The sequence below is a fragment of the Leptonotus elevatus genome, chromosome 2 (genome assembly GCF_054856555.1).
Source record: "Leptonotus elevatus isolate MCC_2025b chromosome 2, RoL_Lele_1.0, whole genome shotgun sequence".
NCBI lineage: Eukaryota > Metazoa > Chordata > Actinopteri > Syngnathiformes > Syngnathidae > Leptonotus > Leptonotus elevatus.
Window position 1 is genome coordinate 15,939,991 of NC_141240.1, and position 26,875 is coordinate 15,966,865.

Below are 26,875 nucleotides of genomic sequence, written 5' to 3' on the forward strand. Positions count from 1 at the left end.
GGTGGAGGAGTTTAAGTATTTAGGGTCAACAGTCCGGAGCAAAATTCGAAGATGTGATTGATTAAAAATGTAAATGTTGGAATTAAGTCATTTCAAAGGACTTTTTATTTTTGGAGTGTTGCGCGAGGCTGTGAGAAGACAGTGGTGTAACGGTAACCTTTTGACTGCTTTACTGTTTCTCTCCGGCTCAGTTAATTGTTATCTGTTTTGAAAGTAATTCAGCTGGCATCATATCTTCTTCCGTGTGGTGTAATCATTGGACAAGAAACAACCCTCACTGCGCTCCAATGGTTGACTAATCTAATCTCTCGCGGATACAAGATATAACAAAGAGCTCGGGTTAAAAGAGGGACGAAGTGTGCTCGGCTATTTCTTGTGAATGAAGAGCTGCCCCACTTGAATCTGATGGAAGACTCTTCAACAAATTGGACTGAAAGCCTGGGGGACTGCTTTGCACATAACGAGGAATAATTTGTCATCAAGTGGACCTCATAGGACAAACTTTATTTTATTCAGTTGGATGAGTTCATCAAGCACCCATGTAACCTGATTTGGGAAAAACAAACTGAAGACTCCTTTTTTTTTTATCATTTGTTATTTTTCTGGATACAGCAGGAAAGCACAAGGTAATTGTTGCTACGTACATGCTCTCTGTGCTTATTAAGTATGGAACCATAATGTGTATTTTTAGGAATCAAGATCCCAGCAGGTGTTATTGTAAACCTTCTTTGTTGTTAGTCATGGAGCAGAGGAGAGAACTAGTCAACAGAGTCCACAGGGAGATCATGGATGAAGAAACTGTGGAGAAACTGGCCGGGGTTTTGCCACCAAAAGCATCTGTGTGTGACCGGGTCAAAAAATCACTCAGGTACACTTTATTCATCCTCATGTTGGCATATTACCAAAACTTTTTTTTCTATTTTTTTGGTCCACAAACAAATTCGAGAAACCCCTATAGCCGCGTTTCCACCGCAAGACGTTCGGGTATGGGGAGGGGGGTAGGAACTTTCACAGAATCCGTCCTCTCAGCCGGCCCGCTTGTGGCTGTGTCTGCACTGCGGAGTACGACCCATTTCGCGACGTTTCGATCGACACGTAAACGCCGTGCGACGGTTTCTCGTCTGACGTCACCCAAGCACTGCGCGACGAAAATCACGAGGAAAGAGAAAAACTTTAGGTGGTTGCTAATTTTCTCTGCTTTTTATTTATGTACTTGGCGTGGATGGATGGTTTGAGTGAGAGGAGACGGCGTTTGGATGAAGAATTTGAAAAAGCTGACTCGCAAGTCGACACGTAATCGCCTTGCGACGGTTACTGTGACGTCACCCAAGCACAGCATGTTTCATAAAGTTCAAAGAAATCCTAATATTGTGATTGATTGGAATACATGTAACATCTTTAAAAAATGTCATCTGATTTGATGTTCATAATTTCTTGTTCATACTGTTTTTCAATATGTTATTTATTTATTAGTTATGTTGACAAAACAAAAGCACATTCACAATAATGTCTAAAACTACTGAATTGGAGTGATTATTAATTAACATTTTCACAGTATACCCACTTGTTTACAAAGGCAGGTTTTGGTGGACTTCTAAGGATTTTCAGATTTCCAATTGGGCTCTGGCACTCAAAGTCTGGAAATGCCAGGGGTTGTCTTTGATTCAAAAAATGTCCGAAAATGGGCGAAAATGTCATTGATAATTTTTCCTAAATCCAAGTTGATAATCATCATGCAATTTGTTTACTTTCATGGAAGGCTATAAGGAAAGCAGAAAATATTCATGTTTGATATTTCAAATGGGAAGATTTTGAAAAACTGTTTTAAAATCCAACCATCTATTTTCTATACAAATGATCTTGTCATTGTGTTTTACCTCAAACAGACTTTGACACTTTTACTTAGAGTATCTCTTTGGCCTCATTGGAGAGGAGTACTGTTGTTAAATGTAAAATAAAAGTTTCCTTAATAATTTATCCAACACAATAATCTTTTCAATACTGTAAAACTAAAGTTTGCACAACAATAAAGTAATACAGGCTGCTACCGGTATATTAATATTTGCATTAGAAAGACACATTGTTTTCATACGTGCATAATTGTGTGTGTGTGTGTGTGTGTGTGTGTGTGTGTGTGTGTGTGTGTGTTTGCATGTGTGATGTATGTAATGTGTATTTGTAGAATTCATAATAGTATAATATGAAAAAAAAATTATGCACTTTTTTCATTGGATTATTTCAAGAAATTTGAAAACTCCCTTACTGTTGATTATTGTCCAGTACATACTGTACTCGCATGAAAGGAAAATATTTACATTCGCCATTTCACATCTGCTGCTCCACACAGAGACCACAAATTAAAGTATACAGGTACATGAAAACAAATGAACCATGTCTGCCCCCCAGGTCCAATCTTCGTCTCAGGTCTTTAAGTTCCTGCATTAAGAGCTCCCTACTGGGTAGCATCCCTATTCTGTCTTGGTTGCCTCGTTACGCCATCAAAGAAAACGCACTGGGTGACCTCATCTCTGGACTCAGTGTGGGCATCATGCAGCTGCCCCAAGGTCAGATATGAATACTGTATAGAAACATATTGCAGGCATTTTTGCGCTTGCTGAACGCGTAAAACTTCAACTTGTCACTTTAGATCAACTAGATACATTTGGTCTTAAAAGGAACCTCAACTGTGATGACAAGTTTGCTCAATATTATTTATTTGGTTGTTACTAACATAACTATAAGACAAATTTTTCAAAAGTCATTTCCAATTTAATACATTTTGTAGAAACTTTCTTTGGACGCCATTGTTACTTACGTCGCAACGCAGTGCGTAGAATGGCGGCAGGCTGTCTGCCGAGCAATGTGGAATGCCTATAAAGAAAGCAAGATAAGCCTCATAGCGTTCCTGAAGAAACAACCGGGAGAGGAGGATTGGGAGAGTCACCCTCCTCCACGCCGTGCTCTTGCCATTCACCAGACGCATTCAAGAGTTTTGATCATCACTTTAGGAACGCAACGGAGGCTTACCTTGCTTTCTTTATGGTGTTTCACATTGCTCTGCAGAGAGCCTGCCGCCATTCGACGTCACTACGCACTGAATGTTTTGCGACGTAAATAACAATGGCAGCGTATGTCCAAATAAAGTTTCTACAAAATGTATTAAACTGGAAATTATTTTTGAAAAATGTATCTCATAGTTAGTAACAACCAAATAAATAATATAGAGCAAACTTGTCATGACAGTCGGGTTTCCTTTTAACAAAGTAATCGGTTGATATGCTGATTGTTTTTTGTTTGTTTTTTGTGGCCCTGAAGGTATGGCCTATGCCTTGTTAGCGGCCGTTCCTCCCGTTTTTGGCCTTTACTCCTCTTTCTACCCCGTCCTCATCTACTTCATCTTCGGCACCTCCAAGCACATCTCAATAGGTTGGTAATTCGCCACTCACAGTGTCTAACGACTTTTATTGAGCACATATTTTACATTAGAAAGATCTCATCGGACACCACCACACAAAAATGTCACAAAAAGTATAGTGTACACTCAATTTACTCACAATTTTACAAATCCCAATTCCAAAGAAGTTGGGACATTGTATAACATTTTAATAAAAACAGGATAACATGATTGCATATAATTTTCAACCTATATTCAATTGAATACGCATAAAAGACAAAATACTGTATTTAAAGTACAAATGGATAAACATAAATGTTCACTCAAATTTACCACTGTGTTACATCACTTTACCTTTTATTAACACTCAATAAACGTTTGGGAACTGATGTTCTTTCCCATTCTTGCTTGATGAACAACTCCCAGGGTCTTCATTATCATATTTTGCCCATCATAATGTCACACATGTTCTTTGGGAGACAGGTCTGGACTGCTGGTAGAGAGTGCTCACACTGTTTTTTGTTGTTGTTGTTTTTTTACTACAAAGTCACGCTCTTTTAAAGCTGCTGAATGCATAAAATTCCATTTGGAATCACTACTGCCATGTGTTGCTGCAAAATGAAACTGCACACTCCCTTGTGCCATAAGCACTAACAAACACCCATTCTGTCACAGATGCTAGTTTTTCAACTTTTGCACTGATTATAATCCGGATGGTCCTTTTTCCTTTTTGGCCACAATGTCCATGATTTCCAAAAACAATTTGAAATGTGGACTCGTCAGACCACAGCACACTTTTCTGCTTTGCATCAGTTCATCTCAGATATGGGCCGTAGATTATGAAAAGCCTAAATTCCTTGCAGTGGTTTGTTGAGAAATGGGCTTCTTAAACTCTCAACTGGTTGGATTATTTGCTCATGCATTCGTTCAGGGGGAATCATTTGCCTAAAAAAAACTATCGCATTCATCAGTTTGAACACTGAATATCTTGTCTTTGTAGTGTATTCATTTAAAAATAGGTTGAAAAGGATTTGCCAGTCAGTGTATTATGTTTGTATTTACGTTTTACACAACTTCCCAACTTAAGTGAAGTTAGGGTTTGTACTTAGTGTGAAATCTGGGCCCGTTGAAGACAAAGCTGATATACTCCCAGGAAACTTAAATTATTTGGTTGTAGGAATCAGTGGCGTGCAAGATTTTGGGGGGCAAGTGCTCCGGGGGGAAAAAAGGGCACTTTTGTGCACAAGGAATGAACCTTACTGACAATTCCGAGGTAACGTCAAAGGTCAAGACAGCCGTCAATTTTGGTGAACAAAATCTATCTGCTCATTGAAAAGCGTTGGACTTTAGATTGTTGTAAAATGTGATGAGATGTCGTTTGTATGATAGTCACAGGAAAAAGCATTACAATCTGCTGTTTGTTTTCACCGTATAAAGGAAGTATTTGCATTTTGTTGCATTGGGGACAGAGAAATGCTCGCATGTTCGGAAATGTCAATATAAGTTTTTAAATAAACATTACACACACATAATAATAATTAATAATACCCCACAGCTAGTTTTAATACCAGCCTGTTAGGGCAACATGACTGCAAGACTTGTAGCATAGAAGTAACTTACAGTTATGGTTTGTACTAAATAATAGCTAATAATTTAGCTAATAATAGCTTTATGTCTGCTGATTTAGTACAAATTACTTAAAAAAAAGATGTTTCAATACAATTAACCTTAAGGAGCAAATCAATATTAAAATGGGATCGTTAAAAGGTGCTAAACTCTAGTCAACATGACTCTCTCTGGCCTTGACTCTGAGCCTGACCTTTCATCTTCATATGTCTTTGATTTTATCCAAGAGAGCAGAGAGATGATTCCCCTGACTTCTTTTTTTCCCCCTTTTCAGCCTCTCCTTTCTAGGCATTATGTTACAATTACTAAATAAATAGACCAATTGTAACCAAACAGACCAATGGCATGAGAATGAATACGACTGACTTGTCATTACAAGAAGGCAAAGGGTATTTTTCACAGGCAATTGACAATTCCAAACATCCGGGCATTTCTGATATTTCCACAATGCAACTCAATGCAAATGGTTCGATCACCAATGACGTATTGGATTGTTTCTGCTTGTGACTACTAGCATAATGCAAACCAGACACAAACAACAGTTCATCACATTTTAAATCAAAAATAATCCCCACAAATCAAATTTCAATGATCCAAAGTCCAATGCTTTTCAATGCATGGATCACAGAGAGCTTCCATTCACCGTCATTAGTCTTACTATGTGGTGGTTATCATGTTATCTATTATTGAATTAGCATATAGCATTTTAAACTAGGTGGCTAATATCGGCTAATTTATGCTTAGTTGTTTGTGCTGTATGAGACATGCTACTTCACAACAAAATGATTACAGGTAGAGAATAGAGGGCAAGCAAACAATACCATTTCACTGGATTCATAACACAGTTACCTGGCTGGGGTGAAGCAGCAGGGGAAGGAGATGCGCGTGTGCGTCCCACACCGCGACCGTGGGTAATTAGCGGTCACGTGACAAATGAAGTGAGCGAGAAAGAGATCTAGGTCGGGTGCGTGCGCGCAGAGGACGCATATTGTTTTTGTTTTTTTCCCACACGCGATTAATCATACAGCTTTTCTAAAAGATTGTATCAATATTGACCTGTCCTCAGTAAAGTGTTCATTAAAAAAAAATTAAAAAAATTAAAAAAATTAAAAAAACGAACTTTCCAAAGGGCACTTTTTTTGAGAGAGGGCAGAGGCTCTCTGACATGCACATATTTTGCACATTTAAGTACAATAAATTTAAAGTCTGATTGTTTGAGCAGAAACTATTGATTAACATAAAACTAACACTGTCAAATAGCAATAGTATTTGTAGTTGTGTAAAACAAACAAACCAGGAGCATGCAAATTACAAAAAACAACAACACTCCTCCAGAAGAAGTTGAAAGTGAAATTATATCACACGGCTAATAATTGATAACCTTTTTCTGAATTAGGTTCGACTGTATTTTCATGATATGCAATTGCGAGCCATCCACATTTTGTTGTTTCTCAGAAACAACTGTTTTTTTTAAAGTTTCTTTTTTACTTTCTTTAAAATCTTTTTTTGCACTGTACATTATGTCAGTAATATACAGTGTAATATACAAGATAAATATGATTTCTATATAGATATATATAAGGTATATAAGATATAAGTTAGCATTGTATAGTATAACTATAGAACGAATAGTACAAACAAATTGACAAGATCACCTGGACAAGACACTGAGAAATATGTGAGACCTTATCGAGATATCATCTAAAACTCCAAAGGAGACTAATTTGAGATGAAGTGCATGCCATTGCTCCTGAGAAAAAGGTGAGACACAGGAGCGACGCACTTTAGTCGAAGTTTGGTCTCACACCAATCTCATTGTTATCTAGGAGAAGTAAATGAGACATGATTGAGATCTCAAACAAGCACCACTAGGGGTCTGCCTGTGCACGCCAGTGGTAGGAATGTCAATAAGTAGATTTACTGTCGAGCAGGGTTCACCAATTCTAGTCCTCGAGGTGCGGAGTCCTACAGGTTTTAGATATATCCGCTCACTAGCACACCTGATTCATATAATCAGCTCATCAGCCTGCCTGATAACGATCCTGGTCTTGAGTATCAAGTGTGTTGGTAGGCGGAAGCATCTAAAACCTGCAGGACTCCGGTCCTCGAGGACCGGAATTGGTGAACCCTGCTGTAGAGGTTTAATATTACTTTTTGACATTTTATCTCGGAAATGTACAGTATTTGGATTATGAGTTGTACTCTTCTGTCCTTCAGGAACATTTGCAGTGATTAGTGTGATGCTCGGTGGGGTTACGGAGCGATTAGCTCCAGACTCGGACTTTATGACTTCATGGGACAACGTGACCAACACGAGCGTGTTGGACATCCCTGCTCGCGATGCAGAACGGATCCGAGTGGCGACTGCCGTTACCTTCTTAACAGGATTATTTCAGGTGCACTATTTGCTTCCATGCCCAGTTGTAACGAAGCCTGCATTTCTGAGTTCACATATCTTGTTGTCCAATCCACGTAGATCGCACTCGGCCTGGTCCATTTCGGTTTTGTGGTGACCTACCTCTCGGAGCCGCTGGTCCGAGGTTACACCACAGGTGCTGCAATCCACGTTATCGTCTCCCAGCTCAAATACACCTTTGGAATCAGTCCCTTGAGACACAGCGGGCCACTCTCCTTGATATATGTATGTTAGGTCATCGTGCTCATATGGAAACATGTTGTGATTACAATTTAGAAAGAAAAAGTACCACCGTCTAATGAGCCTATGCTATGTAACATTCATAACTACTATTATCAGAAATGTGATACAAATTAGTGCTGTCAAAATTAAAGCGTGAACTAATTAATTAATCACAAAAAATTATCACATTAATGTATTAACGCAGATTAATCACGCTGATAATTTTGACCACAGATTATCTTTTATTTTGACAGCGGATGGCTATGTTAAAGGTAGCACAGGTTGTTTTTGAGAAATAAACTTGTACATGCATTAAACTAAAGCATTTAATAAATGTTTACATATGACATTCCGAATATTTATTCATGTCAATTTATTGGCGTAATTTTTTCCCCATTTTAAATGATGCAAGTAATTAAGTGATTAGAACAAGAGGAGGATGAGTGTGTGCAGTCCTCATAACATTAAATGTCGAAAAATTTAACACATAACAGGTGCTCTTTAAATTTGGTGGGCAAAAAATGTTGCTAAAAAACACCATTTTAATTAAGTGATTAATCGCGATTAATCAAAATTCTAAAATGTGATTAATCTGATTAAAAATAATAATAATTTGACAGCTCTAACACAAATGTAAACAATAGCATATAACGTATTTAGATGACGTTGACATATTTTTCCTCATACTGAATGTGATTCAAAAGTTTCATTTGAGTTGATTTTAGTTTGAGTTTACTGACAAACTTTCATAGTATTGTACATAAACAGGGACATAGACATTCACTGAAACTTACATTTTCAAAAGTTGCAAAATGTTTTTTCTTGCCTTTGCTTATGCCACATCACATACTCTTTTTTATCTCCTTTATCATTTTATTACAGACAATGGTGGAGATATGTTATCTCATTCCAAAGACCAACGTCGGGTCTCTGGTGGTCAGCATTGTCGCCATTGTTGGCCTCATCCTTGCCAAGGAGCTCAATTCATACTTGAGTCAAAAAATACCTATCCCAATACCTGTGGAATTGCTTGGTGTGAGTATAAAGAACCTCAGCTCACACAAATATATCCATTTATATCAATTTTAATAAACACCTCCGCATCAGATCACCATAGCTACGTTGGTATCCTGGCAAGCCAATTTACAGGGGAAATATGGAGTGGATGTGGTTGGAGAAATTCCGTCAGGGTGAGAAACAATGTTTTTAATCAGCATAAGCATATGTTACGGTGATTTTTTTTGTCTAGATCCTTGTCTTTTATCGAGCAGCCTCCAGCCACCTGTTTTCCCGACCACCTCGCACTTTGGTCAGGTGATTGGGGACGCCTTCGCCCTGGCTGTGGTTGGCTACGGCATCGCCATCTCGCTGGGAAGGATCTTTGCGCTGAAATATGGATATAAAGTGGACAGTAACCAGGTAGGACACAAGCATGAAGACCAGGGCCTTGAAATGACCAACTTAAAATGTATCCATTTTATTCTCAAGGAACTAATAGCCTTGGGGCTCAGTAACTCCATTGGAGCAGTGTTCCAGTGTATCGCCGTCAGTTGCTCCATGTCCCGCTCTATGGTTCAGGAAAGCACGGGAGGGAAGTCTCAGGTGGGCAGGATATTTTATATCAATTTCATTTTGCTCTTATGCCTTTTTCCACTCTGTTTAAAACTGTTGACGACCAGCAGACCTGCCTTATATTAATCAAATATGACAAAATATTAAACTTATACCAAAAGTCGAACTTGACAAGATTCTCAACAATCCTCAGCTACAGCACTATCTTTATGCTCATAAAATTAAGCGCCTTTCTAGCGAAATTAATATTTTATTATTGTAATACCTCAACTTTACTTTTGTAGTGTTGCATTGTTACCTCTGCTCATGTCAATATCAAACTTGATTTTAAAAAAAGAATAATGTTTTTGTGTGAGAACTCAATGTAGCCCAAAATGTTTTTCTTCAATTTTGATGACGTGTTATTATAGCACAGCATACAATGCAGTATAGGGTACTCTGAGCAAATTCTGGGTCAAAGTGAATTTTTTATTTAAAAAAAAAAAGCTGGCAAATGAATCAACATTAAAGGACAGCTAACATTTTCAGTGGATTTTGACAAAAGGTTCAATGTCTAATCATTCATACTCTTTCTGCAAACAAGCACATCTAGTAATCTGATTTCATAATTAATTAAAAATGCTCTAGTCCACATTATCTGAGAACGTACCAGGATTGTCTATTGTGGTGCAAAATGTTGCAAAAAGTCCAACAATATCAGGGACATTTATCATGTTGTTTGCCTCTTTCGATTTGTTTATTCAATAATTTAAAAAAGCATATCTAGTAGGATAGATTTTGTCTGGCTACAACCATACATTTGTAGAAATCCACAATTATACCTTTATGAAATCTTGTTTCTGTTGTCTTCTATCTTATTGCAGTCTGTGTAGAAAATGTGTCTCAGGATGAAATGTTACTTCCGTTTATCTATTAAGATGTCAGATGTATTGATTTTTCAGTTGATGAATCTCAAAGCCTTGGCGGAGGTCTGCAGTTGAGTAAACTTTTCAACGTCACACAGTACCTTAAGCGCTAAAAGGACAAATGATCATTTAGCGTCATTAAAAGAAGAAAGGCAGGGCCTGATTGATGTTGCGTCCCTCTTGCATGCAGGTTGCCGGGGCACTGTCAGCCATTGTTATTCTTTTCATCACCCTGTGGATTGGAGCTCTGTTTGAAGACTTACCCAAGGTGTGTGTGTGTGTGTGTTTTTATCTTGTGCATGTGTAACAGAGAAGTGAATGAAAATGTTTTATCTCGAGAGCTCGAACTCGAGCCCAAAATCTGCGTTCACTATTCATGTTGAATATTAACGAATGAGTTCTGGATCAACTCAAATGTGCTCAGTTATTTAATAATCAATTGACCCAATTTACGCTAGTGCTACTTATTGTACTTTTGCTATAAAAAAAACAAAAACAAAACACATCAGTACAAGAAATGAACGGCAGAACCCAGGATATTATTTTGGTCCAATTTTAAATCTGTCCGCGTTGTCGTACCAGCTGCTGGCTAGCCTAGCACGAAGCTAACCTTGGTTATTTGATCTCGAGTCTGCCGTCCAATATCGCAAGTTCCCTGTGTTTGTTGCTAGGACGGCTTGAGAGGCCAACAGCAAAGTAACGGCCAAGGTGATGATACTTTCTAGCTGGGCTTTATCGACTGATGGCTAACAGTTGAATTTAACGCCCATTGCTACACTGCTTGAGTGGCTGACATTTTGTACAAATACGTAGACCCTTTTATGTCTACACAAATACAAACAAACCACAGCGTTCTCATGGAGAGAAGATGAGAGCACTTTGATAAAGGTACTTGATCAACAACCTTCAAGTGTAGAGGCAGCCACTTGACTCCACACAACATGAGTCACACGCAAGCTGGTCATTCTGTTGTTTTACAGTTCAAATCATATTCAAGGATCACATGCAGCATGTGTGGCGCATCATGAATCACCATGCTTCATTATTTGACTCACTGTTTGTGCTGGAGAGACAAAGACAACAAATCTTGCGGGTACTTCTGTTTTTATTGTTTTGTTTTTATTTTTTTTATGCAGGCAATGCTGGCTGCCATCATCTATGTGAACTTACATGGTATGATGAAGCAATTCATGGACATACCAGCATTGTGGAGGAGTAATAAAACAGACATGGTGAGTTGAAAAAAAGGGTCGTCAGTCAGGTAGAGTGAATGACACATGTTCACAAAGTAACAGAACTTGAGTGAACATTTGAATTGGGACATAAAGAAAACGGACTCTTTCCGATAATGTGTCTGTAAACGAGCCGTTCAGAATTTTAGGTGCTCATTAACTGGCTAACTATTCCCACTCCTATACCAAGTTTCTTCGCATATGACTCGGCAGCTAGGTTGGGCCAAATGTCTGCCATTTCAATGCTACTACACTGCACCAAAGCAAAGATAAGCAGAGCTGCGTTGGTAACAAAATCAGTAGAGTTGCCTATGTGTGAGCATGATGTAATTTATTAAAATATTAAACATAAGACTTTTGTTTCTTTTTTAAAATCTTGGTCTGAAGGTCTGGGAAAAGGTGCATGGTGATAAGTGCGCAAGACCGTACAATACACAACCAAGGCTATGTGATATTAGCATTTTGTTCCCAGGGTAGAAATAAAAAGCTGCCTTTAATGTCTTCTTTGCAGGTGGTCTGGATAGCCACTTTCCTCCTCACCGTGCTGTTGAACCCTGACCTGGGACTCGCTGCCTCCATTGGCTTCTCAATGCTTACTGTCATCTTCAGGACACAGTTGTAGGAAATATAATAATCATCCATTATTTCTGCAAGGTGGAAATGTATGTAAAGAAATATTGCAGTTGATTGACATTTTCTTTGTTGTTGTTTTTGTTTTTTCAGACCCAAGTACTCCAAATTGGGGCAGGTTCCAAACACAGAAATATACAGACCTATGGAGGACTACACTCAGGTAAAGATTCTGATATTTCAGAGTCAATGTAGTACAGTGTAGTAAATATTTGTAGAGCACAACGTTCCAGCTCTACACTTTACATAAATAATCAATGTATGATGTACATTATAAACTGAACCAACATTTGTTGCGTTTTGTCAGCGTAAGAAGTAGGATTTAAGAGATTTGACGTTCAATAATCTTTAGCAAAAACTATAGGATGAGCTGAACCACTCACATTTAGATTTTCTTAAAGACACAGTGTGTAGGATTTAGCGCCATCTAGTGGTGAACTAATAATTAATTTGGGAAGGGGGAGGCGGGGTTAGTAGTAATAGTAATTCAATTACGCTTCAGATAATTGTACTCTACGATTACAAAATTGGCAAAATTGTAAAAGAAGGATTAATAATAATTTTGATTTGTTTTTGAGGTATGCGCCCACGAGTTCCTCTGCCACGCTAGCCTCTCAAAGCTAGCGAGCTTGCACTTTTTTTTTTTTAAATATCTAATTTTATAAATGTTGTTTGGTCCAAAAGGAACTTACAAAAAATTACAGTATAGTGTTTCAAAGAATTGTATTTGTCTTAATGTTTTTACATTTAAACATTTTATTGTTTTGTACCAATAAATAAAGGATCCGTTTGAATATGGTAATCATGTTTCCAATTATTAATAATTGTGATCAATATTTTTTCCATAATCGAGCACCCTTAGACGGGAGTTAACTCGATATTCTTCATTTATTGTGGTCATAATGTTGTAGCTTGTCAGTGTATATTGTTTAAAATTGGAGAGCATTGTGAATGTCTTTTTTTCTTTTCTTCTGACTGCTGTTAGTTGAGAGAAGTGCCCGGTATTTTGATATTTCGATCTTCTGCCACGCTCTACTTTGCAAATGCTGAAATGTATCAAGATGCACTGGCCAAGAAGGTGAGTACACGCACACACACACACAAGAAAAAAATAACAAAAAAATCTGCAACACAGAAAGTTTATGATAGGTGAACGGCAATACAATGGTAGTTAACTGTATTTGTGTTCATATGGACACAGTCCCCTCACAGTCATTCACACTAAAATGTCCACATTCTTACAAAAATGAAATCTCCAACATTGTTCAAAATGTCAGCCAAGTCTTTCCTCCGCATCACTTTTGTTTGAAAAAGATGAAATCCGGATCTAAGAAAAACATGCTTGACAAAAGATCATAAGCTTCTAATTCATTTACATGTCAACTTGTCAATGAGACAAGCAATGGTGAGCTTTTTTTGCTTCCCAATCTTTGGAGCATGAATAAGCTTTCACAGAAATGTCACTCACTGTGAAATGACTGCAGATCTCTGTTCTTGCAATATTGCAGTTACTTTATTATCGGGTGCTTGCAGGAAGGATTGTTTTCAATGAGGAAGTCGATGTTTCTCGGTGCATAAAGCCATCATTCAGCCGCAACATACAATAGACTGCACTTGTTCCCAAAAATAATTGCTTTACGAAACTCTTTTCATTTCCTCATGCAGTTTAGTTGCAGTTAATCACATACGTAAATAAACTGCAGTTAATCACATATGTAAATAAAGTGGCACCCGCCCCAAAAGTAGAGGGGAAAAGAATAAACATTACAGTGCTGAGATTTCGTGTTAAAAACAAACAAAAAATGTGATCAAAAACTAAAGTGAAAACACAGCAAAACATCACCACATTAGCTTCCCAGGCTGTAAAACGTATTTTTATTTTTTACTTTTTCATTGTTTATCTATGTATCCTCACAATTGTACATTAGATGTCAATGTGAGTGTGAATGGCTGTTGTGGACTGGAGACTAGACCAGAATGTTCCTCCTACCTGAAGCTGGACTTCATCTTCATAGTTTTATCAGTCTTATTGGTGGATGCGGTTTTGTGCAAAAGACATTGAGAGTGCTCAATGAGCAAACAAACAAAAAAGGTTAACAAGTGTTTTTGTGTATTTCATGCTGTGTATTTTAGTTCGGCTTTGACATTACCAAAATTCTGTCAGCGAAGAAGAAACTTGAAGCCAAAAGGAAGAAGAACGAGAAACAAAAAGCCAAAAATGCTGCAAAAAACAATATGGTGGACATGGTGAGAATACCACCAACAGAATAAGTCCATCTCATACAGAATTGCATTTTGTCATCCCACTCGCATAGGAAACCAAATTGTCCACATTTACCCTTCGCTCTATTTGGAAATAACTAAAACATGCCTTGCATTTGCCTTCTCCTGCATAATCAGGAAGTAGAGCTGGAGGAGCACGAGAAGAAAGTAGCCACCATTGACGCGCATGCTGAGCCTGATCCATCCCTGCCCAGAGCCATCATCCTGGACCTCAGTCCCGTCAACTTCTTAGACACTGTGGGAGTCAAGACCTTGCGTAGTGTAAGAAAATAACACATGCGCACTCATCAGGACAGAACCTGGTAGGAGATAAACGTAAAATACCGTATTTCCATCAATTAGAGGGGCAAACTCATTAAGGCTATGATCATGTGCACCATCAACTTCAAATAAACATTGCCTTCTAATATACACCTCATTTTCCCCATCAGAAAAGAAAGGGCAGTAACTAAGTATATCATTCATAGACACTAGAGCAGTGGTTCGATCGAACCCCGGGGATTCGGTGAGTCAGTCTCAGGGGTTCGGCGGAGGGCGAGACACACACCCGACTCCAATATTTCGCGATGACACGCCCTGCTTGGCAATCATTGACTGCAGGTGATCACGCTCCATTGCTTGGCATATCTGTGCTGCACAGAATTTGGTGCACTCACTTATCGACTTGCGGCTGTTGTGATTGTACGTCGTTTGGTTTCTTTATTATTGTAATCCCTTTATACTATGGTGAGCAAAAAAAGAAAAAGTGGTCAGATGATTATGTGCAATTTGAATTCACAAGTATAACGAAACATATGGTGTTCCACAGGGATCAATTCTGGAACCCCTGCTGTTTTCATTCAATCTGCTGCCTCTGCGCTCCATTAAAAAAAAAAGAGCAGTGGTTGTTTTAAAGTGCTTGTAGAGTTGAGTTGATGATGGGAGTCAGCATCCAAACTGCATGAGTTGCAATGCAAAGTTGAGCAATTCTAGTCCAGCACAATTAGCTAGCAAGCAAAACTGAAGGAGCACTTCCTTAGAGTTGCATGGAGATGAGGAATACAAGAGCACAACACTTTCTGAATTCAAGGTGAAGAGAACCAGATTCCACAGAAATAGTTTTTTTTTGTCTGTCAGTGTGGAAACTACAGCTTGCACTCGTACAGTTGGACTGTGATTGATTTGTGCTCCATTATTTTTTTTTGGGGGGGGGGGGGCAAGGTATGTGAGGTTAAAAAGTCTTCATTTTAAATTTAAAATAACCCTTAAAGTTGCTACTTTACTTCCATTTATTGCAATCCGCAAGACATTCAATCACTGCTAATTCAATTAGTGGACTACTAAGCAACCTCATGTACGAACCCCTTTACTGTTTTTGTCTTTTTCAGATTGTGAAAGATTACAAGGAAGTTGGTGTGGAGGTAGCGCTTGCGTCTTGTCAATGTAAGTTTCCCAGCATCACTCGGAAAGCATCGAACTGACCGGCCAGCAACAGATATTTTTTAAATGCAAACGATACTTTTTCCATTCAGTCTTTCTTCTTTCTGTTTCTCTCTCTAGCTGGCGTGATCGCTAATCTGCACACCGGCGGGTTCTTCAACGACAAAGTGACGTCTCCTGTCTTCGCCACTGTCCACGACGCAGTGCTTTACTGCCAGTCTGAGCAAACGCACATCTCTGAGGTGATGTAGAGCGCAATGACACACGACCAACGTGATTGTTTTAGGCAGTGAAAAATGATTATATTAAGATCATTTTTATCATGAAAGTGCATTCAATTATATAAACGTGTATGTTTAAAATGTAAAAAAAATAATTCAAACACCCTTATGACGATAATGACAAATGAAGGTTAATAAACATTGTGCAGCTAAAAGCTAGTGTCGCCACTAGGGATGTAACAAAAACCGATAGGAATCAGGAAATCTGTTTTGATTTGGCAAACTGAATCAAATCATTACATTTTAAAATTAACACATCCTTGAATCATATACCCCATGTACAGTGAATCATTTTGAATTGTGTTTTGTCGAGCACACCTCTAGTCACCACACAAGGTGAAATGGTCAGGAGTCTCGGCCATTGATTTTTTTTTTTTATAGGCACTTGGTGCAAACTTCAACGAACCACACTTCTATATCTAAAAACGGAACTAATGAGAAACATGCAAAACTAAAATATCCAAATTGCTGACTCTTTCATTTGGAAATGTTTTGGCTGGAGAGTGTGCTTTTCAAAGCAGTAGTCAACGTTTAAAGTGTACCTGTGGGGGTCAGAAGGAGGAATGGATATATGGATTATCAAGAAAAACTGCATCCAAAAGTGTGCTTTGTTACACTAGCAAGCTTTAGCTCCCGGAAGGTAATTTGTTTGAGACACCATGACAGCTTCTGCTCGAAGCCATATTCACTGGCGAGGAGCGAAGCCGTGACATCACCTTGTTGCCACCTCGGCTCAACCGACTCCCCCGATTAAACGTGACATTTTTTGACAAATCCGAGTCGTTCTTGCAACGCTCCAGAGTCAATACTCACAGAAGGTCCATCAATCAGTGACTGGCAATGCCCGTTTGCTAAAGGCCGAGATACACCAATCCGACGTTGGGAGTCGGACAGCGTTGGGCCGACGGCATGCGCCGTCTAAATAGTGTATAAATTACTGTCGTGAGGTCGGATCGAGTTGGAATACGTCGAGGGGGCGGGGGGATTGGGGCGTGTCCAGCAATTCGACATGCTGAATCGGCGTCGGGGGCATTTGATCACTGTGATTGGCTGTTAGCTAGTGAATCAGCGCACGGGGCAAGTGACAATGCGGATAAACAGTACTCAACTCAACTTTATGTTTTTTCAAGACAGCACATTTGAAGATTAAAGTCCCCCATAAAAAGGATATGATCATATTTCAGCATGATTTCGGCAAGAAGATTTGCAAAGTCGTTTAAAAAGTCCTTGTATTGTATTTTGGAGGTCGGTAAATCACACAGCACAGCAGTGACAGTTTGGCCGACTTCAAAGAAAGTGGCTTCAAAGCTGTAATCCATGTGGTAAATGAGACATCGTTTACATTTAAATGTGTTTATTATATTTTTTTAATAGTCGCCGTTCCTCCACCTCGGCCTGACGTCCTCGAAGCGTCCAAGTAAGAACAGCCAGGCGGTAGTAATTCAATTATAGCAGTGGACTCACAAGCGACAGTCCAGGTTTCCGCAAGGCCGAGGAAATCCAAGTTGTTGGAAAGGAAAAACTCCCTCAAAGTAAACGTTTTGTTTGTCAATGGCCGCAAATTTAAAAGCGCAAACCTTGTGAGAGCAGCAAGGGTGCATGGCCCTTCCGTCCGGCAGTCTCGAGGAAGCTCCTTTTGAAGCTGGAGGTCGGCACCGCGTCCAAAACGCGGAAGGCAGCACAGCCGAAGCTTTTTGGGTGAAACGACGATCGGTAGCAGCCAGGAGTCGACAGGGCCCAGGATACGCCACAACGGAGTACATCCACGCGTTTGGGAACGAGAAGGGGACGAAGCTTGTTCCAGTGGCCGTTTTCGCTTCACCAGCTGGCCGCTACGTTTACCCCGGCGCCGCTGTCAACACCGGTATGAGTTGTTTACGTTTTGATATCCCGCCCCCGTAAAGAGGTTGCCGGTTGCCTTTAGGAATAATGACTACCGCCGCCGATGGTACGGAGAATTACTTCTCGCGCATGCGCTGAAGGTACGTAATAGTCGGTGCGGTGTGTATTTATGTAATTTATCTGCGGACGTTGGATTGGTGTATCTAGGCCTTAACAAACAAGATGAGACAGGAGGAAGCGCTGTCGTGTATGTCAATATTCTCATGCTGTTTGTAAACCGGAAGACGGGTCAGGTTATATCATTTCCTTTTAAATAACATAGTAAATAAATAATCGATTCTGGATACCAGATTTGCATGCATAGACAAGCGATCTGGCATCTCACGCAATAGTAACTAATGGGTGCAAGTGACGGCCTGTCAACGTGGTGAGTCGTGACGTCACATCCGCCCCAAACATGGTGACAAATATTAAAACTAACGAGCCAAATTATTTTGGCAAATACAAAACTAGACACAAAAATGGAAACACCAGGTATTAATCAAACTTTACAATATATGCTATGTTTCCCTTGAAATGTTACTCCACTGGTACACTTTAATTTGCAACAATAGCATATCCTGTAAGCCAAAGTTGACCCCCAGTTGCTTATCTCGCTTACACACGAGAGCATTGTTGGTATATCTCTCTTTTATTGAAAAAAAAAAAAGATCAGATGTCTGCCTATGGCTGACGTATCTACATGGGGAGTGCACATGCTTGAAAACTATACGTACAATATTCAAGCAGCATTTATTTTTGATTTCTTATTACTTTTGGCAGATTTAAGTTATTTCTGACCACTGACCACCACCTTAGAGAGGGGTACCAACAATGTTTGGGGGGAGGGTGGGGGGGGGGGGTGAATTGGCTTGTCCCCAGGCATCTAGTCCACCTTTTTGACTCTCCGCTGGCAGACAAAGCAAGCTGTACTTCCTAAGGAACTTTTGTAGGCTACAAATACCACCACGTGCTCCTGCTAGTAGCAATGGCATTGGAAAAATGCCAAACTAGCCAGGAATGAACAAGAAAGAGGAGAGAAATTATAAGTGACATCAAAGATTTTAGTTAGTACATCATACCCATCATTTTCTTTGCTTATTTTAAACTTAATTAATGAATTAACCCTAATTAATTTAACCCTAATTGGCAAATAAGTGAGACTACTGTTGCACGGAAGGTAGCACAATACAATTAAAGTCATGCATAACAAATTCAGATTAGGAATAAAACGAAAATTCTTACATTGGGTAGTGTGTATCTAACAGAACGGTTCATTTGTTTTACAGGCGATCACAGGAACACATTTGTGAGTGCTGTGCGTGATTTTATCATATCATGAAGATGAAAGACTGCAAGAGGTTTGTCCTCACTGGACTCAGTCGCATAAGTGGGACTCATATGCACAGCCAAACCTATTTAGAGGACCCAGTGAGAATTGATTTTATTTTTTTCGTACTAACAGGCCAAGTTGGGAGGGGTTATACATTAGAATAAAATGACACATGATGGATCCTCAGACAGAATAGTTCTTAGTCCAATTGGTGTATGCATTGCCATTAAGAACGAATGAATGAATGAATTTATTTCGAACATGTATAAAATGAAAAAACTACAGTACTTAGAACAAATCAAAACAACAAAAACATCAACACTGCTTAGCATTTACCCGTTTGGAAGGAGTAAGAAAAAGTATACTCTTTTTTTCTTTTCTCACTACCCCTTAACACATTTCCTCTTCTCTATACTTATCTATAAATGCCTTCTTTCTTGTACTTCTTTTCAAACACATTTGTTTGTACTTTGTTTTAAATTCATCTTCAAATTATTCCACAAATCCCCCCACCATACCTATATGCATATGCTTTTCATTCTTTGAACTTTAGTTTGTTGACATTTATATCCCCTTATATTATACCCTCCCTCCCTCCCTTTCTCAGACTATTCATGCGACAGCATTGTTAAAAACGGTTAGAAATGGCTACTTTTAAAATATAAAATATACATCTACAAATGTGGATGGATGGGAAACTAAATGTCAACGTTATTTTGGGGCAGGAAATGAGCTTCATACCTAAACAAGTGGGTAAACAAAAAGAGTAAGGCCAGGAAATCACACCACAAAAATAAACAGGAAATACTGAAACCTTCTGGACTGCTTTGAATTTTGTTATCAAGATGCCAGCCGTTGTATAACTGAAAGATAAATGATTTATTTTTTACTTTTTCCTACTCCTTTTGGGACTAGCCGCATATGATGTTTCATTTTGGGATATTTGAATTGTAGATTTTTTTTCCAGTTCTTTTGTACGGTGTGTTAGAAATACATTTTATCAACCCCACCCCCCAAAAAAACTATTTTTTTTTAAATTGTTATCACCAATAAACGTGACAAAATACAACTAAACCATGATACTCTCCTTATTGACCAACTGTGTTTATTTTAAATTCTGTTAATGGATTTAATGTTGAGTATGCCTCATGAAATGTTACTTTTAATTGTTACTCAACTGGGTTTATTAAGATTTGTGTGTGTTTTTAAACCCATCAAGTTGAGTTTATAAAAAAGAAAGGGCAAATCATTGGTTTCATGGCTTACAAGATTGTATCTAAAGCCAATCTCTGGCAGGGTTTTGACTTTCTGGACCTGGATTCCCCAACCCTGCACAAGCGTCAGCCATGGCACCTTTCTGGGAATTTAAGAGGGCCAATTTTCAATGCACTTTAGCATTGCAAATGTAAAGGATAATTAGTCCGCATAGGCAGTGCGGGGGTGGGTGCGTACCTAATGATGTCAGAGTGAGTACCCACTCCTTTTCTCAGGTTTGGGAGGTGCTGGTGCATGGAGAGCAGAATGACCTAGAATTTCTCATAGAGGGGGGGAATGGAGGAAAACACCACTTCAGTGATGTTTTTGGTGAGGAATTAGCCTTTTAACATGGCTAAAAGCTCCAAAAAGTTGATTTTTTCCCCATTACTGTCCCTTTAAAAAGTGTGGCTTTTGAAAAAGTGGGGGAACATAAAAGATGGGGACTCCCGCTACTACTATTAATAAAGATTTTTTAAATATGCAATGACACAAATAAATGTACAGTTAAAACAGTAACAATTTCTGTGGAGAATGTATAATACAGTTTCAGTAACAAAAATGGTTTTCTACACTTTCTCCCTTGTTTCAAGGTCTTATTTGTGACCATATCACATTATTGATCCTGAAGTATGGTCACATCTGACTACAGATTACTTTTCATTTGATCCTGAATGGAGAGATGGGATTCAGCTGCTAGTAAGTGGAGGTGGGTGCCGATCTATTCTAGTGGTATGCAGGGGCCGCGGACCACTAGCCTGGCAAGCCACACCCACTTTCTTGAACGAAAGAAAGTTGGTCTGGTACTCGGCCATATAGATCCGGACATTTTGGCAGTATAGAAAACGGGTCTGCCACTTTGAGTAAACGGCAAACGCCACACTTTAACAATGATTGGTAGTTGTTGTGGATCAGCTGCCACAAAGAGAAGAGGTAAAAAAAAGGGTTGACCCTTGGGTGGAAAGTTGACGGATAAACGCTAATTTTATCCCTCCTCATCATTGTAGTCTGTAGCGCTGTGAGGGCGTGTTCAGAGAATTAGTCACGTGACGTGACGTGACATCCGGATCGCTATTGACCATTTGCATCGACGTCACGTGATCACGTGACTGCCCTAGGACGGACGGTGGAAGGAAATGATTGTTGAATGGAAGTGGACGTGACCCGGAGCGATTTACTGACTTAGCGACTGCTATTTTACAAATTAAAAGTTATTATTGCCCATAGAGCCATGGAATCTATTACTTCAACCGAAGTTCTCTCTGTCAGTCGAAGTTACAGATTTAGTCGTGACTCATAGAGCACGATATTTACTTTAGTTGGAGATCGCTAGTTTGAAAACAGCACTTACCTTCTGTTGCGTGCTGTTTTTACCAAGTTAATCAAATCGCCGACTTTGCCGGAATTCACAGCGCACGACCTATATCATTATGTAGTCAATGCCGTCTCTTTTCCTTACACCGGGGCTGATTCAAAAGCTTGTCGCTGGCTGAGTCTCTGGGACGAGATGCTACGCTCACACCGGGGGACAATATACCTTGTAATGCAAAGGTAAAACTTGCTAATCATGCTAACTGTCTTAGTTTTACATAGTCGGTTCTATGTTGAAACGCTGTGACGATGTTATGTTACTACGTTTACTAGCATGGAACGAATGACTATCGTAGTGGCAAGCTATGCGGTAATTTCATGAATATGACTCCGCCTCCAGAGTGAAAAACACCAAGCACAAAGACGAAATCCCCCATTATTAAATAGTCAAATGCACTTAATAGTTTTAAAGAAGGTGCATTTTAAAACTAAGCTGTGTGTCCGTGCAGTTGGAGTGGACGTTAACTATCTGGCTCGTTACTGTGATTTGAAACACGCAATTCGACACCTCTGTTACAATCTTTGTTAGAGTGTTTGTTTACTAGTAAAATGTATGAACATGTATCTACTAATTACAACATGTATCTACTGTTAGAATTATTAACATTGTTTTTCTGTTTTACATATATATTCTTCAAAGTGTTTTTGATTTTAGTTAGATAAATACAACTGTGGTAGAATGTGGTCTGTTTTCCCCCTAAGGAAGTGAGGTGTCGGAATCCACAAGGCAGGTATGCGGGAATCTGGGGTGCAAAGCGCTACAGAGTTCAATAGTTTATCTAGGAAGCCAATTGTTTACCTCACATCTGTTAAGGACTGAAATAACTCAATAGGAGATGGCCAGATTGTATTCCACTCTGCTGACAGGACAAGATCAAAGGGGGGGGCACAGTCTCTTCCTCGGGGGCTGTGCTCTGTGTGGAGTTTTAGGGGGGGCCAAGGTGTTTGCACACATCCTTTTAGGAAGTGTTTAAGATAAGAAGAGGGGGTGTGTAGAATTGTTGTGAGAGAAAAGGTCACATGTTCGGATAGACCAAAAGGTACTTTCTTTGTCAATGGAGGGGGAGGGAACGATTTCGGTATATATGCATGCATGAACTTTGAGAAGAACACATTTGTGGGTGAGCTGCGATGATTGAGCAGTAGCTCCAAGTGACTTTCAGAATCTGAAATAAAGCTGGCAAACTTGTTCACAGATTTCAACTTTGAATTTATTTGAACACGCAGAAACAAAAGGAATGATTTGCAACAATTGGTGACGCCCGACGCTGGAAGGAGGTAAGAGGATTTCGAGCTGCAGTGATTGATGAACGAATGGAACTTCTAGGCGCCTAAATAATTAATTACAGTAAGTGGAGACGTTGATCCACGTAGAGGAGTTCTGTCTGTTTGAAATCATTGCAACTTGTTTTCGTCTGCTAAATTGTGTAAATTTGTACATGAGATCTGTTTGAACAAGTTGTAGTTTGATGTCGTTCTAAAAATTTCTGCGACATTGAACTATAAACACGTACGTGAGGTGGTGCATTTTGTACAGCAAGGTGCAGGCCTGGATTGCGCATGTTTTGACAGGAAGAAGCAGCGTTTTATTAATTTGTTTGTTTTGTTTTTGCGCTGTGAAGGATTCGATGGACTATGATATTTATTTTTTGAATATAAGGATAAAGAGGTTACGGGGTTTCGTGGATATTTGAAGATCCATTGGTAAATCTGAAGATCATAGTAGACGCGCCTGCCCTTGGCAGTTTGGATGGTTCAGGATTGTTCTTTCAGGTAGGACATGTCGCCTGTATAAGAACGTCCATTTTCACGTAATAAGTTATTTTAAAAGTGCGCGCGCTGTTGAAATTGAACAGTTGGGGGAGTCAGGTCGATTGCAACGGACATTGGGTTTTAAACGTTGTATTTGCGATCGCTAGATTACGTGTGATTTTGTTTTGGTTTTGCGCTGAACGAGCGCCTTGAAAAGAGAGACAGTTTTGACACTGCGGAATTGGATCACGTGATTCATTGTGTATTCGTTGTCTGTGTACGTTATATGTTGTGCTGTGCGTTCTGTGTGTTTTGTGAGCTTCTGTGTTGATTACCCTATTTGAACTATCATATTGTAAAGTGAGACGTCACTGCATTGATAAATATTAATACTAAATGCGTTAAGTAGAAACCGAAAGTAAAACTGGCCTATAAACAAAATGGAGGCGATTTCGACCCGGATACAGTATGGTTTGTCCTGAATGCGCTTCCAGTTTAGAGTCGGGACTTGTGAGTCGCCGTGCGGAAAGAAAAAAAACGTCGATATACAATGAACAAACAAACTATGGATCGATTGTATAAAAAGCTTTCGCTGGACAAAATGGTATGTCAGACGTTTGTATTTTCTTTGTTGGTAATGAAAAAAGGCTGAATTTGGTGCTAAAATGACTCCAGCATTATTGGAGCAGTTTACGGGTGGTTTGTTCGTAGTTAACCCATTTACTGAAATCACCGTATGGAACTGCGGTTTAAATGCTATAAGATTTGTGGACAACGAATTGATAGAATAACACCGTTTATTATTATAATGACTAAAGAGTGTGTGCGTATGCATTTGAGTGAGGGGTAGAGAAGTACGACGAAATTGTAGACATGTGGATCAAATGATGAGGAATGCTAGAATGTTGGCGATGGGCAGTTCGGTTAAAAAATGAGGGTTTGGTAGTGAGAAATGTGCATATGGGGATTTTGTTTGATTGTCTTCAATATTCTTAACTGTAAGTTGGTTTTGGGTGAGTTTAGACTGGTGAGATGATGGCAGATGGAATAAAGTAATGAAAAGGAATGTGGTAAAATGGGTTTTGCGATGTTGAGGGATGCTAAATGAAGAAATTTTCTCTCCTCCTCTGTATGGAAAAAGAGGGGGTTTGAGTGTGAGTGGGGGATTAGTCATGTGTCCTCGTATTGTGAGTTTTTCTCTTTCATAGGTAAGAGAAGGATGATAAAACAAAATAAGTAACAGTTTTTTAAAGCTGTTGCTAAGTTCTTGTAGGAAAATATTAATTTAGTGTTTTTATTTTTAGTGACTGCATTTGACAGTCTTTTATACTATACTATTTTTGATAAAGACGAGCCAGGTTAACTTTTTCTTTTTTGGGCAATTGCAACAAAAGGAATAATGATGAAATGATAGCATTTTGTATTGAGCTATGTTGAGTTAAAATAATTATCCCTATATCCGTACAGCTGTGGCTGGATTTAGGATAGTTGAATGAGAAGTTATAAATGTTTTTTTGTCAACATAATGATTATGATGTTTAATATTTGTTTTTTTTTCTGTGTGTCATTTCAGAAACTGATGCTTAAGTTCCAAAGCGGATGGGGTTTGATGACTATCTGCGAACGGGATGCGCCCAGCTCTACGGATACGTTGTATTTGCAAGTATTTCTAGTGGCTGTTTTTGAGGGGCATTCTAAAAAGAACAAGTTTGAAATAAGATAATAAGAAAACTGGAAGTGAAATATCTTGCTATAATCCCACATCCTCAATCTGGCATTTTTAATGCATTGCATCAACGAGTGTGCTTTTTTTGGTCAGGTGAGCTCTCAGAAGGACTATGTGTCATCGAGTCCGCCATTGCAGACAGCAATTTCCAACGTTTGGATTGACTTCTCCCCTATGGCTGTTGTGCATCCAGAGGAAATCTAAATGCCTGCTTTGAACATTGCTGACACAACAACCGCCGTCCTGACATCTGCTGGCCAATTGTAAAATGTCACAAGGAGTCAGAAAGCAAAGCAGCGATTGGCTGCCGTTGAGAGAAATCACATCAAGAAAAGCAGACTACTGTTGTCCTCATAGTGTTGGGCCTGCCTCCTCACCTGGCTGGGAAAAAGGACAGAAAGGAGCCTTCAAAGACACGCTACGGCAGGACTGCATGTTAGACTCGTCACACAAGGAGGTTTGGCAGCTCCGACGAAGGCTGAAGTGGCAGCTGAAATTGTCACCAAGTGGAACAAGGAAGCGCCGGTAGCGACTGCAGAACTGGAACATTGGAATCGTTTGGAACAATCGATTGGCAAAAAGAATCCATCCTTTGGAAGGTTGCAAATGGCAACCTCCCCACAGCGACATCTGCTGGAGGACTGGACAAAGACTAAAAAAGATGGAGGTCCGAATGGGGTGTGATCTTGCTCAAAGAAATGCTACACGAGTGGTATGCAAGGCATTTTTAATGTGTTGGATTGGGGAACTGTGATCTATAGCAAGGTATTTCAGGAAATTGAACACGACATATGTGAATTTGGAATGAGGGATTGGAAAAAAATTAATTTCAATCTTAGTTCCTCTATTTTATTGTTGAGAAGGGCCTACTAAATGTCTGCCTATTTTCTTGGGATAATCAGTTTCTGAATTGGTACAATGGGAATTTAACTAATACGATACGATTTACTTTTGTTTTCCCTGTGGGGAATTTTTTTTCCTGGGCTCCGTCCAGCTGCAGTTAGAGTTGAATACGAAGTGCAGCATTAAGTAGAAGTCTTCCCAGAAGTCTTCACAATAGTATATGTTATAAATATGTATTATCTCAGTATATGTTCTATAGACATAATATTGAAACTTACATCTTATCATACTGAGATATTGTTATTCAACAAATAACTGATAATTTGATGATTCATTTTCGATTATTATTTTATTATTTATATATAATATATTATTTATTATTATTTTTCTCACAGCACTGTGATTTGTAAATCCCAGAGATATTTTTTGTGCTGTGTTTTTACGAGCCCCACTAATCTGTAGAAGAGGTGTGCTAATTATTTGCAGTGTCCTGCGGCTATCTCGGTTGCCTCACAATCTGATTTTGAGAGTTGTGAATTTTACGACGTCTTTTGCGGGGGCTGTGGTCTGGCAGTCCTTCTTTATGAGCTAACGGGGTTTTTTGATGTGTCTTCCTTTGAAGTGCAATGCGTGTTTGTAAAGATCTGTAGATCTTTGCCAAAATGAGGGAGGAATGAACAGAGGGACAGTTCATGTTTAAGATATTAACCAATGTAGATGAATTAGAAAATTCAA

General features: G+C 39.1%; 1 protein-coding gene across 2 annotated transcripts; it reads left to right on the plus strand.

Annotated features, from left to right (window-relative positions):
* Nucleotides 1-26,528, plus strand: slc26a6.2 (solute carrier family 26 member 6, tandem duplicate 2). Of its 2 annotated transcripts, XM_086069455.1 has the most exons (21): nt 1-626; nt 739-868; nt 2,407-2,564; nt 3,316-3,426; nt 7,238-7,416; nt 7,497-7,661; nt 8,541-8,693; nt 8,766-8,848; nt 8,930-9,077; nt 9,147-9,260; nt 10,326-10,403; nt 11,272-11,367; nt 11,879-11,985; nt 12,091-12,160; nt 12,983-13,075; nt 14,131-14,244; nt 14,398-14,541; nt 15,648-15,702; nt 15,820-15,941; nt 19,151-19,222; nt 25,145-26,528. In XM_086069455.1, the coding sequence occupies exons 2-20, from the start codon at nt 741-743 to the stop codon at nt 19,172-19,174; spliced, it is 2,142 nt and encodes a 713-aa protein (XP_085925581.1). In that variant the 5' UTR covers nt 1-626; nt 739-740; the 3' UTR covers nt 19,175-19,222; nt 25,145-26,528. The 2 variants fall into 2 exon arrangements, with proteins under 2 accessions (XP_085925581.1, XP_085925580.1); XM_086069454.1 differs by lacking the exon at nt 25,145-26,528 and having other exon boundaries at nt 19,151-19,735.
* Nucleotides 26,529-26,875: the final 347 nt, after the last annotated feature.